The 19,068-nt window shown below is 36.2% G+C and overlaps 1 protein-coding gene across 3 annotated transcripts in view; it reads left to right on the forward strand.

Moving 5' to 3' along the window:
- COG6 (component of oligomeric golgi complex 6) overlaps window positions 1-19,068 on the forward strand; it is a 132,132-nt gene that overhangs the window by 89,034 nt on the left and 24,030 nt on the right. Inside the window, exon 20 of one of the 3 annotated variants that reach the window (XM_037986773.2) lies at window positions 10,579-11,146. The exons of 1 other annotated variant lie outside the window; for it this stretch is intronic. In XM_037986773.2, coding sequence (XP_037842701.2) covers window positions 10,579-10,580 — 2 coding nt within the window. In that variant the 3' untranslated portion in view covers window positions 10,581-11,146. Of the gene's footprint in view, window positions 1-10,578; window positions 11,489-19,068 lie in introns of those variants that run through there. One more of the 3 variants, XM_007960204.3, reaches the window with a different exon arrangement.

A 19,068-nucleotide genomic window follows, 5' to 3' on the forward strand; every position in this document is an offset into this window, starting at 1 on the left:
TCTAACTGGGCAGAGCCCACCAGAGCTCAGCAAAGCAGGCTGTCTCTGTAGTATCCACCTCTGCAGGTAGGGCATAGGTGAACAAAAGGCAGCAGAAACTTCTGCAGACTTAAACATCCCTGTCTGACAGCTCTGAAAAGAGCAATGGTTCTCCCAGCACTGTGTTGAGCTTGGAGAACGGACAGACTGCCTCCTCAAGTGGGTCCCTGACTCCTATGTAGCCTAACTGGGAGACACCCCAGTAGGGGCTGACTGACACCTCATACAGGCAGGTGCCCCTCTGGGACAAAGCTTCCAGAGGAAGGATCAGGCAGCAATATTTGCTGTTCTGCAGCCTCCGCTTGTCTGGAGTGGACCTCCAGCAAACTCCAACAAACCTGCAGCTGAGGGACCTGACTGTTAGAAGGAAAACTAATAAACAGAAAGGAATAGCATCAACATCAACAAAAAGGACATCCACACCAAAACCCCATCTGTAGGTCACCAACATCAAAGACCAAAGGTAGATAAAACCAAAAGATGGGGAGAAACCAGAGCAGAAAAGCTGAAAATTCTAAAAACGAGAGAGCCTCTTCTCCTCTAAAGGATTGCAGCTCCTCACCAGCAACGGAACAAAGCTGGATGGAGAATGACTTTGACGAGCTGACAGAAGTAGGCTTCAGAAGGTCGGTGATAAACTCCTCTGAGCTAAAGGAGGATGTTTGACCCATCGCAAGGAAGCTGAAAACCTTGAAGAAAGATTAGATGAATGGCTAACTAGAATAAACAGTGTAGAGAAGACCTTAAATGACCTGATGGAGCTGAAAAACATGGCACGAGAACTATGTGATGCATGCACAAGCTTCAATAGCTGATTTGATCGACTGGAAGAAAGAGTATCAGTGATTGAAGACCAAATTAATGAAATAAAGCAAGAAGAGAAGTTTAGAGAAAAAAGAGTAAAAAGAAACAAACAAAGCCTCCAAGAAATATGGGATTAGGTGAAAACACTAAATCTATGTTTGATTGTTGTACCTGAAAGTGATGGGGAGAATGGAACCAAGTTGGAAAACACTCTTCAGGATATTATCCTGAAGATATTATCCAGGAGAACTTCCCCAACCTAGCAAGGCAGGCCAACATTCAAATTCAGGAAATACAGAGAATGCCACAAAGATACTCCTCAAGAAGAGCAACTTTAAGACATAATTGTCAGATTCACCAAGGTTGAAATGAAGGAAAAAATGTTAAGGACAGCCAGAGAGAAAGGTCAGGGTACCCACAAAGGGAAGCCCATCAAACTAACAGCAGATCTCTCAGCAGAAAATCTACAAGCCAAAAGAGAGTGGGGGGCCAATATTCAACATTCTTAAAGAAATTTCAACCCAGAATTTCATATCCAGCCAAACTAAGCTTCATAAGTGAAGGAGAAATAAAATCCTTTACAGACAAGCAAATGCTGAGAGATTTTGCTACCACCAGGCCTGCCTTACAAGAGCTCCTGAAGGAAGCACTAAACATGGAAAGGAACAACTGGTACCAGCCACTGCAAAAACATGCCACATTGTCAAGACCATCAATGCTAGGCAGAAACTGCATCAACTAACAGGCAAAATAACCAGCTAACATCATAATGACAGGATCAGATTCACACATAACAATATTAACCTTAAATGTAAATGGGCTAAGTGCCCCAATTAAAAGACATGGACTGGCAAATTGGATAAAGAGTCAAGACCCATCAGTTTGCTATATTCAGGAGACCCATCTCACATGCAGAGACACACATAGGCTCAAAATAAAGGGATGGAGGAAGATCTACCAAGCAAATGGAAAGCAAAAAAAAGCAGCGGTTGCAGTCCTACTCTCTGATAAAACAGACTTTAAACCAGCAAAGATCAAATGAGACAAAGAAGGCCATTACATAATGATAAAGGGATCAATTCAACAAGAAGAGCTAACTATCCTAAATATGTATGCACACAATACAGCAGCACCCAGATTCATAAAGCAAGTCCTTGGAGACCTACAAAGAGACTTAGACACCCACACAATAATAATGGGATATTTTAACACCCCACTGTCAATATTAGACAGATCAACGAGACAGAAGGTCAACAAGGATATCCAGGACTTGAACTCAGCTCTGCACCAAGCAGACCTAATGGACATCTACAGAACTCTCCACCCCAAATCAACAGAATATATATTCTTCTCAGCACCACATCACACTTATTCCAAAACTGATCACATAGTTGGAAGTAAAGCACTCCTCAGCAAATGTAAAAGAACAGAAATCACAACAAACTGTCTCTCAGACCACAATGCAATCAAATTAGAACTCAGGATTAAGAAACTCACTCAAAACTGCACAACTACATGGAAACTGAACAACCTGCTCCTGAATGACTATGGGGTAAATAATGAAATGAAGGCAGAAATAAAGATGTTCTTTGAAACCAATGAGAACAAAGACATAATGTGCCAGAATCTCTGGGACACATTTAAAGCAGTGTATAGAGGGAAATTTATAGCACTAAATGCCCACAAAAGAAGGCAGGAAAGATCTAAAATTGACACCCTAGCATCACAATTCAAAGAACTAGAAAAGCAAGAGCAAACAAATTCAAAAGCTAGCAGAAGGCAAGAAATAACTAAGAGCAGAACTGAAGGAGATAGAGACACAAAAAAACCCTTCAAAAAATCAGTGAATCCAGGAGCTGGTGTTTTGAAAAGATCAACAAAATTGATAGACCACTAGCAAGACCAATAAGAAAAGAGAGAAGAATCAAATCGACACAATAAAAAAAAGATAAAGGGGACATCATCACTGACCCACAGAAATACAAACTACCATCAGAGAATACTACAAACACCTCTATGCAAATAATCTAGAAAACCTAGAAGAAATGGATAAATTCCTGGACACATACACCCTCCTAAGACTAAACCAGGAGGAAGTTGAATTTCTGAATAGACCAATAACAGGCTCTGAAATTGAGGCAGAATTAGTAGCCTACCAACCAAAAAAAAGTTCAGGACTAGACAGATTCACAGCCAAATTCTACCAGAGGTAAAAAGAGGAGCTGGTACCAACCTTCTGAAACTATTCCAATCAATAGAAAGAGAGGGAATCCTCCCTAACGCATTTTATGAGGCCAGCATCATCGTGATACCAAAGCCTGGCAGAAACACAACAAAAAAAGAGAATTTTAGACCAATATCCTGATGAACATCGATGCAAAAGTCCTCAGTAAAATACTGGCAAACCAGTATTTTATCAGCACGTCAAAAAGCTTATCCATCACGATCAAGTTGGCTTCATCCCTGGGATGCAAAGCTGGTTCAACATACGCATATCAATAAACATAATCCATCACATAAACAGAACCAATGACAAAAACCACATGATTATCTCAATAGATGCAGAAAGGGCCTTCGACAAAATTCTACAGCCCTTCATGCTAAAAACTATCGATAAACTAGGTTTTGATGGAACATATCTCAAAATAATAAGAGCTATTTATGACAGACCCACACCAATATCATACTGAATGGGCAAAAACTGGAAGTATTCCCTTTGAAAACTGGCACAAGACAGGGATGCCCTCTCTCACCACTCCTATTCAACATAGTGTTGGAAGTTCTGGCCAGGGCAATCAGGCAGGAGAAAGAAATAAAGGGTATTCAATTAGGAAAAGAGGAAGTCAAATTGTCCCTGTTTGCAGGTGATGTGATTGTATATTTAGAAAACCCCATCGTCTCAGCCCCAAATCTCCTTAACCTGACAAGGAACTAAAGCAAATTCTCAGGATACAAAATCAGTGTGCAAAATCACAAGCATTCCTATACACCAATAACAGACAAACAGAGCCAAATCATGAGCAAACTCCCATTCACAATTGCTACAAAGAGAATAAAATAACCTAGGAATCCAACTTACAAGGGATATGAAGGACCTCTTCAAGGAGAACTACAAACCACTGCTCAACGAAATAAAAGAGGACATAAATGTGGGAGAACATTTCATGTTCATGGATAGGAAGAATCAGTATCATGAAAATGGCCATACTGCCCATGGTAATTTATAGATTCAATGCCATCCCCATCAAGGTACCAATGACTTTCTTCACAGAATTGGAAAAAACTACTTTAAAGTTTATATGGAACCAAAAAAGAGCCCGCATTGCCAAGACAGTCCTAAGCCAAAAGAACAAAGCTAGAAGCATCACACTACCTGACTTCAAACTAGACTACAAGGCTACAGTAACCAAAACAGTACAGTACTGGTGTCAAAACAGATATCTAAACCGATGGAACAGAACAGAGGCCTCAGAAATAACACCACACGTCTACAACCATCTGATCTTTGACAGACCTGAAAAAAAGAAGAAATGGAGTAAGGATTCCCTGTTTAATAAATGGTACTGGGAAAATTGGCTAGGCAAATGTAGAAAGCTGAAACTGGATCCCTTCCTTACACCTTATACAAGAATTAATTCAAGATAGATTAAAGACTTAAATGTTAGACCTAAAACCATAAAAACCCTAGAAGAAAACCTAGGCAGTATCATTCAGGACATAGGCATGGACAAGGACTTCATGATGAAAACAATGGCAACAAAAGCCAAAATAGGAAAATGGGATCTAATTAAACTAAAGAGCTGCTGCACAGCAAAAGAAACTACCCTCAGAGTGAACAGCCAACCTACAGAATGGGAAAAAAATTTTTGCAATCTACCCATCTGACAAAGGGCTAATATCCAGAATCTACAAAGAGCTTAAACAAATTTACAAGAAATAAACAACCCCATCAAAAAGTGGGCAAAGGATATGAACAGAGACTTCTCAAAAGAAGACATTTATGCAGTCAACAGACACATGAAAAAATGTTCATCATACTGGTCATGAGAGAAATGCAAATCCAAACCACAATGAGATACCATCTCACACCCGTCAGAATGGCAGTCATTAAAAAGTCAGGAAGAAACAGATACTGGAGAGGATGTGGAGTAACAGGAATGCTTTACACTGTTGGTGGGAGTGTAAACTAGTTCAACCATTGTGGAAGACAGTGTGGCGCATCCTGAATGATCTAGAACTAGAAATACCATTTGGCCCACCGATCCCATACTGGGTGTATACCCAAAGGATTATAAATCATGCTAGTATAAAGACACATGCACACGTATGTTTATTGTGGCACTATTCACAATAGCAAAAACTTGGAACCAACACAAATGTCCATCAATGATAGACTAGATTAAGAAAATGTGGCACATATACACCATGCAATACTATGCAGCCATAAAAAAGGATGAATTCATGTCCTTTGTAGGGATATGGATGCAGCTGAAAACCATCATTCTGAGCAAACTATCGCAAGGACAGAAAACCAAACACTGCATGTTCTCGCTCATAGGCGGGAATTGAACATTGAGAACACTTGGACACAGGGCAGGAAACATCACACCCCAGGCCCTGTCGTGGGGTGGGGGTTGGGGAGGGATAGCATTAGGAGATATACCTAATGTAAATGACAAGTAAATGGGTGCAGCAAACCAACATGGCAGATGTATACCTATGTAACAAACTGGCACTTGTGCACCTGTACCCTAGAACTTAAAAGTATAATAATTTTTAAAAAGTTACTTTCCCCTTTCAGCTGGTCTTTTTGCATACCTTTTGGTGTTGTGAAAAGCAAGAGGACAGAAACAGTCCTGAAGGTACTCCCCATCAGTATGGGCTAGGCTATGATTGATCAAAATAGTAAGTAAAATCAAGTGGATGCCCATGCTAGAACCAGTGTTCAGCATGCACTGCTGACAATAACAACAAAAATTCACTGCTTTCACTGCCTGTACATAGGGTGTTTAGTTGATAAGGACATTCCCAACTTTCAGGAGCATGTGACTGAACTGATATGATTTGTTGGTCATTTTGGATTTAGTCATAGAATCCTTGAAACTTTTCCATTTTGAACATTGATTATTTGTCACTATAATGATTCATTATTGTTTGAGACTCTATATTTCATATGTGATATTAGTATTTAATGAATAATTTGGGCTAAGACCAGGCAGGCTGGCAGACAATATAGATAGTTACTCTGAACTTTTAAAAATCATTTGATCAGTTGATTGATAGACAGATACTTAATATACTTTTTAAGATAAAGGATGAATTTACATAGTAATTATTACTGTAAATAAAAAGTATAGTAAACTGGCAAGAGGATAAAATGGTTTTAGCACTATAGAAACATTCATTTATATACAAATAACTGATATGCTTTTATAAATCATATTTTGGGAAACTTACTTCCCTAAAATAATGTATGTGTATGCATATGTGATGTATTTATTCATGTAGGTAGTTTTTTTTAAACAATAACTCATTAAAATACTCTTAACTCTCAATGGAATAATATCGCTCAAAAGCTCAAAGTACCTTATAAAGATTAACTAATTCATCTAGTAATTTAACTAGTAGAGGTTAAATTACTTGTTCAAGGCAACAATAATAAGTGGCAGAGCTTCAACTAGAATGTAAGTCTTCTAACAGTAATTTCCTCCACTATACCATTTTATCTCTACTGTACCCTATAGAACTGATTAGAAAATACTTAATAAAAGTGAGTGAAGGAACCTGTCGCTTTGGTAGTGATAAATGAACTCATATTTGTTCAGAAATGTAGAATCACACTGTCATCCAGAGTTCTTGGTCTTTATAGTTTGAGTTTGACTCAGACTCACTTTAGAGAATCTCCCTTTTCATTTTATTTCTATCCTGTTGGCTTTAGCAGGCAGTTAGCAGGCCAGGAGGAGCAGTTCCTTATTCTTTGCTTTTTTTCCTTCCTCCTTCCTTCAGGTAATACATGAAGATTTCTTTCTATCCACCAGCTTTGCTTTCTTCATCTTCTCCACCATACGCATATTCTTTTTTTAACCCCTTTCCTATCTCAGTGGCTTTTTAAAGTGAGGAGCAGATTGAAGATGTACTATACCATCTAACATCAAAATTTAAAATAAATTATAAACTCTTGTTTAGTTTTAACTGGCTTGATTTTATTTAATTATCTATGTTTATGCAGTACTGCTTTATTTTATTTTTATCTATTGCAGACTTAATGGATTTTCAGCTGTATTGTTAGTTTCAGACATTTGTGAGCTAATTTATATAGCTTAGAAATAAATGTGTCAGGTTATAACTAAATTTCAGTACATTTTAAATTTTTTATCACTGTTACTTGAAAATGAAATTTAAACTTCACTACTTCAGAAGTTTCAACAATACTACATTTACAAGTTACTCTGAACTTTTAAAAATCATATTCAATATTTATAATTGTACATTTTATACTTTTTATGAGAAGAAATAGCCTTATTTTGTGTACTCCTTATATATGATCAAATATATGCTGTATTGAGATTGAGTATAGACTTGAGTATGAGGCATGGATAATGAATGCTTTATACCCTTCTCAGAAATCTATGTTATTGCACTTAGAAAAGAACGAAGAACACTATTTCTAAAATCTAGTATCTGACTTGTTGCAAAAGTGAGTATCAAATGTGTGTTATATGTAATAAAGTTTTAAAATACTAGTTTCTAGTATGTTTTCATGAAAAATAATTTTTGCATTATTTTGTTACATTCATTGTCAAGCAAATTTAATTACAGGAAAGATCACCAATCAATAGATCAAAAAATATCTCCAGGCTGGGCACGGTGGCTCATGCCTGTAATCCCAGCACTTTGGGAGGCCAAAGTGGGCGGATCACCTGAGGTCAGGATTTCAAGACCAGCCTGGTCAACATGGTGAAACCCCGTCTCTACTAAAAATACAAAAATTAGCCAAGCATGGTGGTGCATGCCTGTAATCCCAGCTACTTGGGAGGCTGAGGCAGGAGAATCACTTGAACCGAGGAGGCAGAGGTTGCAATGAGCCAAGATCATGCCACTGCACTCCAGCCTGGGTGACAAAGTGAAACTATCTCAAAAAAAAAAAAAAAAAATCTCCAAGCCCCGTTTAGTTAAGTAGTTTTCTAAGCCAGTTTCTACCATCATCCCTTTCCTTTCAGCAAAAAGGTAGTACAACCAGTAGCACCACTCTACTCTGCTCAGAAAATTTACACAGCATATCTTTCTACTACTCACTGTCATTTTGGAAGCTTTAGCAATTTTTGGAAACTGTCAAGTTACTTCAACTCACCAAGAGTTTGGACCCCATTAGAACAGTGTACAGATGTTCCAAGATCATAGGTGGACTTCTTATTCCATCCAACTATTTTCTTTTCTAGACCACAGATGCATATATTTCCACAGATAATCTTAAAAATATATTATTCTATCCATTATTACCAAAAAAGAACATAATTTCTAGAAAAACAAAGAATGTGTTCTGTTGATGGTGGCCTCATGATATTGACTTGTGTTACAACTTAACACAGTATTACTATTACGCTATAACTATTACGTTAGTCTGGCTAGTCACAGTCACGTACTCTTGACTATGTGAAGAAACAGTTTGCCCTGAAATAGCCACTGATTCAGCATTTATGGAAAACAGTGGTGGCTCAAGAGCCCAGAATAGGACTCTATAACAAAAAAGTTATTTTTCTCCATCAAGTATTCAGTGAACATGTATTTATTGAGCATCCATCATATTCAAAATATACTGGATTTTAAGGGACATATGAACATAAACAGTGTCAAGTTACTTGAAATTTTGCAGGACAGGTAAGACATGAACAGCATGTATTTCTGTAATTTAATAATTTTTAAAGAACATTTTGGAAATTGGGTTATATGTCAGTCATATCCATTTGATGCAGAGCTAACCCCTTCCTGATACAAAACTGGTGGGATCTGAACATCAAGAAAATGTAGAAGCTTTATTGTAAGTTAGGAGTGGTAAAAGCTATATGAAAGGAACAGAAAAAGTACCATGGACATTCCACAAAGGAAGTAATTATTTCTAGCTTTAAAGATCAGATAAGACTTCATGGATAAGAGAGAACATTTTTGCTGAACATTAAGAGCATTTAAAAGTCTTTCTAGGAAAATGAAGTAGGAGCAAAGGAACTGAGATCAGCAAGACCAGAGCCGGGAGAACAGTCAGGAGTAGCACTGGAATTAGAGTAGTGATAGGGAAAGTGTTAGATGATTTTGAATGGCAAGAGAAGGAATGTTGGCTTCTCTGAAACCAAAAGAGGCCATTGATGCTCTTTGAAAGCTCCAGGTAAGAGAAAGATATGATAGAAAGTATGCCTCAGAAAGATTAATCTAACAACAGTGCATAGGATGGATTGAATATGGAAGATACTGAAAGAGAGAAGAATAGATAGGAGTTTGCGTGTACTCCAGGCAAGAGGTCATTTTAGAACCTGAACTGAGGTGATAACGACATTGTTATGCCATTAACACAAGTAGGAAACTACAAGAAAAGGAGGTTTGGAAGCAAAGCTTTAAAAACACATTTTTATGGCCGGGCGCGGTGGCTCACGCCTGTAATCCCAGCACTTTGGGAGGCTGAGGTGGGCGGATCACGAGGTCAGGAGATCAAGACCATCCTAGCTAACACGGTGAAACCCCGTCTCTACTAAAAATACAAAAAAAATCAGCGGGGCGTGGTGGCAGGCGCCTGTAGTCCCAGCTACTCTGGAGGCTGAGGCAGGAGAATGGTGTGAACCCGGGAGGCAGAGCTGGCAGTGAGGCGAGATGGCGCCACTGCACTCCAGCCTGGGTGACAGAGCGAGACTCCATCTCAAAAAAAAAAAAAAAAAAAAAAACATTTTTATTTTAGTTTTTGTAAAAATCAGAAAATTAGTACCAGTGTTCTCATGGCTAGTACCATGAGAACCATTAGTATCATCTTCTCTTGGTGATACATGAATAGTACAAGTAGCTGGGGATGACAGGAAGTTACTGTCATGGAACTATGCAGAGAGTTGTTGCACGTTTAATGAACCAATACTGTTTTTTCTAGCTGGATAATTTTGTAACCATTGGCAAAACTCTGTTCTTTTGTGTGCTTTTGTAGAAATGTGTATTTGTGAGAAAGCTGTGATTTGCTGCAAGCGTCACATTTTAGCTTGGGGTGATATAGAGAGATGAAGAGAAAGCTAGGAGATGTGGCTGTTAGTGTAAAAGCTATAGGTGAAAGAGCAGTTTAAGTTTTCTGAGAGATAAAAGTGTTGATAAATTTGAACAATTGTAAGCATCTTTCTTGAATGTGTTACCACTTTTGCAAAATCAATACATTGACATTGGGTCACAGTTTTTGTTTCTTATTTAGCAGTCCTGTGTATCAGGCACAAATATATAGCAGTTCACTATATATCAGGAACAAAACACAGTCCATGCCCTCTGCAACCTATATACTAATGGAGAAAGATTTACTAAATAATGAATATAAAATTATGTTTTATCCCCAAATCAGGATTAATCATGTACCCGTATAGTGATTCTTAAATAGTGTATGTGTAATGATAATGAAAGTGAAATGTATTGATTGAAATGTCAGGCTGTCTTATAATTCTTAGTAAAAATATTTTTTTCAAATGATGTGTTTACATTTTGTTTGCTTATCAATAGAGAGCAGATCGTAAAACAATCTACAGAATTAGTCTGCAGAGCCTATGGTGAAGTGTATGCAGCTGTGATGAATCCAGTCAATGAATACAAAGATCCAGAGAACATTCTTCACCGATCGCCACAGCAAGTGCAGACGCTTCTTTCCTGATTATCTTATTTCATTGTGTTAGCAAAATATGACCTCCCTAAAACACTGAAGGTTATTTTTTATTCTTTGAATTTTTACTCTAAAATGTGATAGTTACGGTTTTCTTTGTATCATGGGATTGTAAGTCCCGATAATTTTTTTTTTCTTTTTTTTGGTCTCAGTAACATGGAAGTAAATAACATGTTGACCTGAGCTAGTATTGCTGTGTATCTACTCTAAATAAGATGCTGTATTTTTTTTTGCTAGCCATCTCTCCAGCTCTGCAGTTTTCACTGTATTCAGGAAGCATAAAGTAATATGAAAGGTTTGAAGAATTTTTTTTACAAGACTAGTAGTTCTAAATTAACAGCATATAAAACATTTGTCTAAATTTAAGAATTAGTATAAGGATATGACCTAATAAATGTCTCCTTGCCTAAAGATTCATTTGCTTTCTTATTAATATGAGTAGGTATACTTAGTAGCCTTTCTGAACCTAGCTAGCTATGTCTCTGTCCCCAAAATAGCTGCCCTTAAAGAGTTGTTAGAAGAGAGAAAAATAACAGTGAATTGTGCTTCTGGTGTATATGGCAGTGAATCTCCTTTCTGTTCTACTTTAGCATACTATATATATTTGACTGCATACATTTTTACACAATTTTAAATATACACTCAGCAATAATGAGAAAAAAAGGAGAGAGAAAAGTGATTTAAACAGGGTGGATTCCACTCTGTGGGAGCCCTCAATGGAACGCAAGGTGGAACTCAGCCTTTCCAATGAACTCTAAGCATGTAGACAGCCTGAGCTGTGTCTAAGGCTGGTGTTTAAAGATGGGTATTTGTCATACAATATGGGTCCTAAATCCAACCAACTACACATTTTATCTGGTGTTCAAACCAAGAAACAATGATCTACTCAAACACTGGAGAAAAATCTGCCAGAGGAGGGGTTGCCAATTGGCGGTATGTCTTATCGCCATGGTGTAACTGGACTCTGACTTTAGACCATTACCTATTAGGAAGATTCAAAATGACTGTATTTTTAAAGGAATAAATCCCAGTGTGCCTGATTTGACATTCTTATCAGCAAAAAAACTTGATTTCTCGTAAATCTATAAAAAGGGGTAAGTCCCTAAATTTCAAATGCGAAAACTTAAGCACAAGGAAAAAAATAACTAGCTTGAAATATTTTGAAAAGTAATAACATAAAACTAATATTTGCAGAAGATTATGTTGTATATAACAAATTAGTATTTATAGAATATGACCTATTTATCTGAAGTTTATAATTGTTTATACCTAATACAATTCTGTTTGGAGTAAGAATGATTATATAATCATTATCCATTTGGGTATAAATCTGTATTTTTAGTTTTTTTCCCTTCGATTAGTATGTGTTATATATAAAAGACAGAAAATAAAGTGTAAATCAAGAACTTAAATTTTATATAATTTATTTCTACAGTGAAAGAAGATTGATACCTTGCCATGAGTAAATTCCTTTGTTTTATAGGGAAAAATTTATTGTGCTTTTTAGCTGGCTTTTTTTCAAATAAAATATTACAATATGTATAGAGCAGCAATTATTGCAGCTATCCTATAGATATACATCCTATTGATGTGTTTTTAGAAAATGCACTAATAGAAAAGGAAGTACAACATAGGGCAAAACTGAGGTAATCAGTGCAAGACTCATAGGCAAAATGTGGTATGTATGATCTTGAGAACTAAAGCAAAATAAAACATTGTAAGTAATAATCCATTAATATAACACCTAAATTTGCTATTACTTCATAGTTTGCATTTTGAATTATTTTCACTTGGCATAAGTATAACCTAGAAAATGCATGTCTGCCCTTCTTTCAGAGAGGAAGGGTGTTTGGATGCCAAAACCCTCATGTGGTTCAACTTTTCCATTTCTTTCTCTGTGCCTTCACTTGAGCAGGTGGATATTACCTGAGGAAAAAGATGACACAAATGGACTGATTGACTTTACTCGGAATTCATGATTACAGTGTTCATAATGGGCACTGCTGTAGTTTGAATGTTTACGTTTCCCCAAATTCATGTTGAAATCCTCACCCCTGTGGTGATGGTATTAGGAGGTGGATCCTTTGAGAGGTGATTAGGTTGTCAGGATGAAGCCCTCATGAATGGGATTAGTACCCTTACTCAGGCAGCTCAGGAGATCCCTGTCCCTTCTACCACGTGATGTTACAGTGAGAAGACAGCCATCAATGAGGAGGCAGGCCATCGCTAGACACCAAATCTTTTAGTGCCCTGATTTTGGGCTTTGCAGCCTCCAGAACTGGGAGAAATAAATGTCTGTTGTTTTTATAAGCCACCTAGTTTATGGTATTTTGGTATAGCAGTCTAAATAAACTAAGACAGACATTCAATATTGGTTTGTAATTCTACTCTTAACTTTCCATGTTTCTAAAGGACTTTTTCATCCACATTCTCATTTAATATCCTTCATAATTCACCAAGAATAGAAACTATTAATCTTCCTTATTTTCCTATTCTCAAATATCACACCCATCTCCTCTCCTTCCTCGTTTGGCACTTGAGATGTTATTTCTCTTTCTATGACAGGATATTCCCTTCCTTTATGCTCTGGCTTGCGTCTCTCATCTTCTTATTAGAACTTTCTCTCTCTGGGTTATCCCTTCATTATGCTTCAGCAACAACTGGCCTCTCGCTAGGATTATTCTTAATGTCATACATAATGTCATAATCTTCATCATGTTTTTTAATACTCTCTACTTCCCAGATCCTAACACCTCCATTTCTCTGCTTCCTTTCCTAGTTTAGACATGCTGTCATCTACTTCCTCATTTCTCATTCTGTCTTTAAAGTATCCCAATATAGTTTCAGTCTCTCACCACTACACCAAAACTAACCTGATAAGCTTTTCATCAGTGCTATATGTTGTCAGATCCAGCAGATTCTTCTGTATCTCTACTTGTTGAACTCTCAGTGTCATTCTACACATTTCTGTTTGAAATTCTATCCTTTCCAGTCTTCCATGGCACCACTTTCTCCTAATTTTCCTCCAATTTCATTAGCCCAACCCCCTTTTGACCTTCTTCCCTGGCTCTTTTGCCTCTATATGATTTCTAAAAGTTGGCATATTCTAGGGCTTGATCCTGGTTACTTTTGTTTTCTAATCCTTCCTTTAGGGATTTATTACTTCAACCTATTCTATCCAGAATAATGTTAGCTTAAATGTCTTTAGATATATCCATAGGATGGAGTACAGCAGTGAGAAAATGAATGGTTTTCAATTATATAATGTTGAGAAAGAAATCAGAATAATATAATACCCTTTTATAGAATGTTTAATAAAGTATAAAAAATATACATAGATATACATGTGGTAAAGGTGTAAGGAAAATATAGGAAATGATTGATACAATTTAAGATTATGGAGAGGGAAACACAGGATGTGTTGAAGTTACTGATAATATTTTATTCTTATGCTAGGTTGTTAGTACTGTTAAATATTCTTTAAAATTTTTCATATATGTTACATAAACTTTTGTTCATATATTTTACAATTTTAAAAAATAGTTTAGAAATTTGCTTGGCATAAGACCTGGGCTAAAGTTAGAACTCAATATATGATAGCTATTTTTTTCATTAGTCTTATTAAATGCATTTCTTAAGTATCTACTAGGTAGTAGGCTCTGTGATAAGCATCAGAGTTTAAAAATATAACCAAATCATGGGTTTTCCATTGAGAAATTCCCTGTCTTGCACAGAGATAGTTACATATATTGTAAATTAACATGAAATTTGGTAGAGTGCTTGTGCATGTTGGCAAGAAGAAAAACTGAACTAATATCCTTTATAATTCAGCAGGATGTCCTTGAGATAAGAGGTTGAGAGCAAGAAAACAAAGTTTCAAACCACAACTGTACATTGTTCAGTCTGAGATTATCATAATGATTGGGTTCTATTAACTATTTGGTTAAGATGTAAAATCATATAATAGCATGGTGAGAGCAAAAATGGTGAATTTTAAAATTTTGTCCCCTCATAAAGGTAGCAATAAAACTGGCCTTCAAAAAATGGTCAAAGTCAACTTTTTCAGGACTCTAGAAACTAATAGAAAAATCACAGTAACCTGAGTTACTTAAAAAAAAAAAAAAAGCGAAATGTTAGTAATAACAGCAAGCATTTTGGTGCTTTACCTTATGCCAATTCCATACCTTGCTCCCTAGTTCAGCAGTAGTCTTGAAAAGCACATGCCACATTCATGGTATGGGAAAGAGTAGAATGGACCTTATCGGCAAAATGGACCTTATTTGATCTGTCTGATCGCTCCCGGGAAAACCCATTCAAAACACTGGCCTTTATCTTACCTATTATGGAACTCACCCTCTACTGGGGTGGAGGTGGGGAATTTATTTAAAACATTTACCTGTCATTGCTACATGAAGCACTGGGTAACAGTTGGGGCAAACAATAAACTAACCAGAAAGCTTTGGAAGAAAGGTTGGGAATGAGATATTCATAAAGACTTTGAAAAACTCTTACATATTGCTGGGACTCTAGAAGGCTCTGTGCACGTTTAGGACTGTGTGCATGTTCACGAACGAACAGAGAGACCCCAATCTCTCCCCTCTGCCTGACCTTGAGGATCTGAGCCAGCAGGGAATGAAGGCAGAAGCAAAGTTAGAAGCTGCCTGGCTGAGTGTCCAAGACATGTCCCAACAGGCACACAGAGCCCTTCAGCAAAGACGGAGCAATTTTTTGATTTTAGGCATTCAGGGAACTCTTCATCTAATCATTAGTTGACAGTTAAGCTAATAAATCAGATACATAAGTGGTCACACGACAAAGAATATAGATTTTACAGAATGAGTTCATGAAAGTCACTAAAATATAATCACAGCTATAAAAGGCAGCAACAACAAATGGGGTGGGGCAAGAGAGTCTGATTTCCAACAGATAGCCCAGATATTGAACTTACCAGACAAAGATTTTAACTATTTTAAATATACTCAAGGATTTAAGGAAACCAAGTCTGAAGGACTAAAGTATGAGAAGAGTGTCTTACCAAATACAGAATACAATAAAAAGATACAGGTATAAAAAGGAAGTTTTTTAATAAATTTATAATTTTAAAAGTTATAATTTAAAGTTATACTTTATAAAAATTATGAAAAGAAACTTATTTGGACATGAGAATTAGTACACAAAATAATACATTATAGAGGATAAAAACAATTTTGAGCAGGCAGAAGAAAAAACTCAGAAAACATGAAGGTGGGTCAGTTGAGATGTTCCAGTTTAAGGAAAAGGAAAAAAAAAAAAAATGAATAAAAGGAAATAGCCTCAGAGGCCTGTGGGACACCATCAACAATATACAGACAATGGGAGTCTCAGATAAAAAGAGAAAGAGTCCGAAAGAATATTTGAAGAAATATTGTCAGGATACTGGAAATTTGGTGTAAAACATTACACATCCAAAAAGTTCACTGAGCTCCAAGTCGGATGAACTAAAAAGATGTACACTGGGACACATCACAATCAAACTGTTACAAGCCAAAGGCTAAGAGGGAATCAAAAACGCCAAGAGAGAGGTAACTCATCATGTACAAGTGATCCTCCATAAGACTAATACCTAATTTCTCATCAGAAACTGTAGAAACCAAAAGGCATTAGATGGTATATGCAAAGAGCTGTAGGGGGTGGGGGGTGGGGGGTTGTATCTGTGTCTGACAAAACTGAAAACATAGGAGAAATTAAGACATTCCCAGATGAACAAAAACTGAGAATTCATTGCTGGCCAACCTGCCCTAAGTGAGTGCTCAATGAAGTACTTGGAGCTGAAATGAAAGGATGCTAGACAAAAAAATCAACAAAAGACTTAAAGAATAACAAGGGAATCGAACACTCAATAACTATTCTAAATCAGCTAGATCTAGTAGACATCAATGGAACAATCCACCCAACAACAACAGAATACACATTCCTCCCAAGTACACAGGGAATACTCTCCAAGATAGACCATATGTTAGGCCACAATACAAGTCTCAATAAATTTTAAAAGACTGAAATTATACAAAGTATGTTTTCAACCACAATAACATGAAATTGTAAATTAATAGCAAAAGGAAATTTTTAAAATGTACTAATATGTGGAAATTAAACAAGATGCTCTTAACCCAGTGGACCAAGGAAGAAATCACAAAGGAAACTAGAAAATACTCTGAGATGAAAGTTTGTAATGAAACACTATACCAGATCTTATGAAATGCAGCAAAAATAGTTCTGAGGGAAATTTATAGCCTACCTTAAAGGGAAAGAAATAAATTAACCTAATCAATAACCTTAAGAAACATAAAAGAAGAGCAAACTAAGCCTAATGCAAGAAAAAGGAAATAATAAAGATTATAACAGAGACAAAATAGAGACTAGAAGAATGATATAGAAGATTAACAAAACCAAAAGTAAATTCTTTGAAAGGATAGAAACACTGACTAACCTTTAGCTGACTGAACAATAGTAATAATAAAAAAAAATTACTGAAGTATGAAAGAGGGGACATTACTGAACTTACAAAATAAGGATAACAGAATGCTATTAATATATGCAAACAAGTGAAAGTGGACAAATGAAAAACACAAAGTACCAAAATAAACTCAAGAAGAAATATAAAATCTGGATAGACTTATAGCAACAAGATGGAGTTAGTAATCCAAAAACTCCCAACAACAACAAAGCCTAGTGAATTGCTTCACTGGGGAATACACTGGTGGTTTCACAGGTGAATTCTACTAAATGTCATTACTGGTGAATTCACTGGTGAATTCTACTAGACATTCAAAGAGGAATTAACACTAATCAAATTTTTCCCCCCAAAAAGGAGGGAACACACCCTGATGTATTTATTCTACAAGGCTAATATTTGTTATTGGTACAACAAAGACAGGAAAGACATCACAAGAAGACTACAGACCAATATCCCTAATGAAGATCTATGCAAAATGCTCAACAAAATACTAGCAAACAGAATCCAGCATTGTTTTAAAAAATTATATGCTACAACCAAGTGAATTTATCTCAGGAATGTAAGGTCAACTGAATGTATGAAAAGCAATTAATGTACTACATCATATTAATAAAAACAAAACAAAATACATGATCACCTCAGTGATTGTAGAAAAAGCATTTGATAAAAATCCAGCACCAGCTAGGCACAGTGACTCATGCCTCCCAGGTTGACTCTGTAGTGAGCTATGATTATGCCACTACACTCCAACCTAGGTGACAGAGTGAGACTTAAAAAAAAGAAACACCCTTTTATAAGTGAAAAAGGGGACTTCCTCAAACTGATGAAAGGAATCTATGAATAAACCCACAGCTAACATTATACTTAATGGTGAAAAACTGAAAGCTTTCTTCCTGAGATCATGAACAAGACATGGATACTCAACAGTTCTATTCCACATTGTACTTGATATTATAGCTGTAGCAATTAGATGAGAAAAAGAAACAAAAGGCACTTAGATTGAAAAGGAAGAAGTAAAACTATGTTGATATGTAGGTGACATGATTATATATATACATATATATGTATTTGTGTATATATACATATACACAAAGTATCAAAAAATATATATAACATCCTAAATAATCTTTCTAAAAAGCCCTGAAACTAGAACTAATAAGCTTAGCAACATTGTAGGATACAAGATCACTGTGGAAGTATCTGTTGTATACAGTAGCAGTGAGCAATCTGAACATTCAGCAAATTTCATTTACAGTAACACCAAACAGAATAAAATACTTAGGAATAAACTTAACCACCGAAGTGAAATACTTGTCTATTGGAAGCTACAAAATGCTGTTGTAAGAAATTAAAGATGGCCTAGAAAGATATTCTGTGTTCATGGATCAGAGGACTTATTATTACCATGACAATATCCCCCCAAATTGATCTACAGATTAAATGCAATTCCTATCAAAGTTTCATCTGCCTGGTTTTTTTTTTTGTTTTTTGTTTTTTTGTTTTTTTTTAAGAAATGGACAAACTGATTCTAGAATTTATTTGTATATGTGGAGGACTATGGCCAACCCAACTTGAAACTTCCCAATATCAAAATTTATTACAATGCTCCAGTTATCAAAACGGTGTGGTAGTGGCATAAGAATGGACATATATCTCAATGGAGTAAAATTTAAGAGTCCAGAAATAAACATATGTATCTATCTCAATTGATTTTTTTACAAGGCTTCCAAGACCATTCAATGGGAGAAAGAATTGTCTTTTCAGAAAATGGGGCTGTGACAACTGGAAATCTACAAAAATATACAAAAATGAACTAAAAATAGATGGAAGATCTGAGTAT

This window comes from Chlorocebus sabaeus, chromosome 3 (genome assembly GCF_047675955.1).
Source record: "Chlorocebus sabaeus isolate Y175 chromosome 3, mChlSab1.0.hap1, whole genome shotgun sequence".
NCBI lineage: Eukaryota > Metazoa > Chordata > Mammalia > Primates > Cercopithecidae > Chlorocebus > Chlorocebus sabaeus.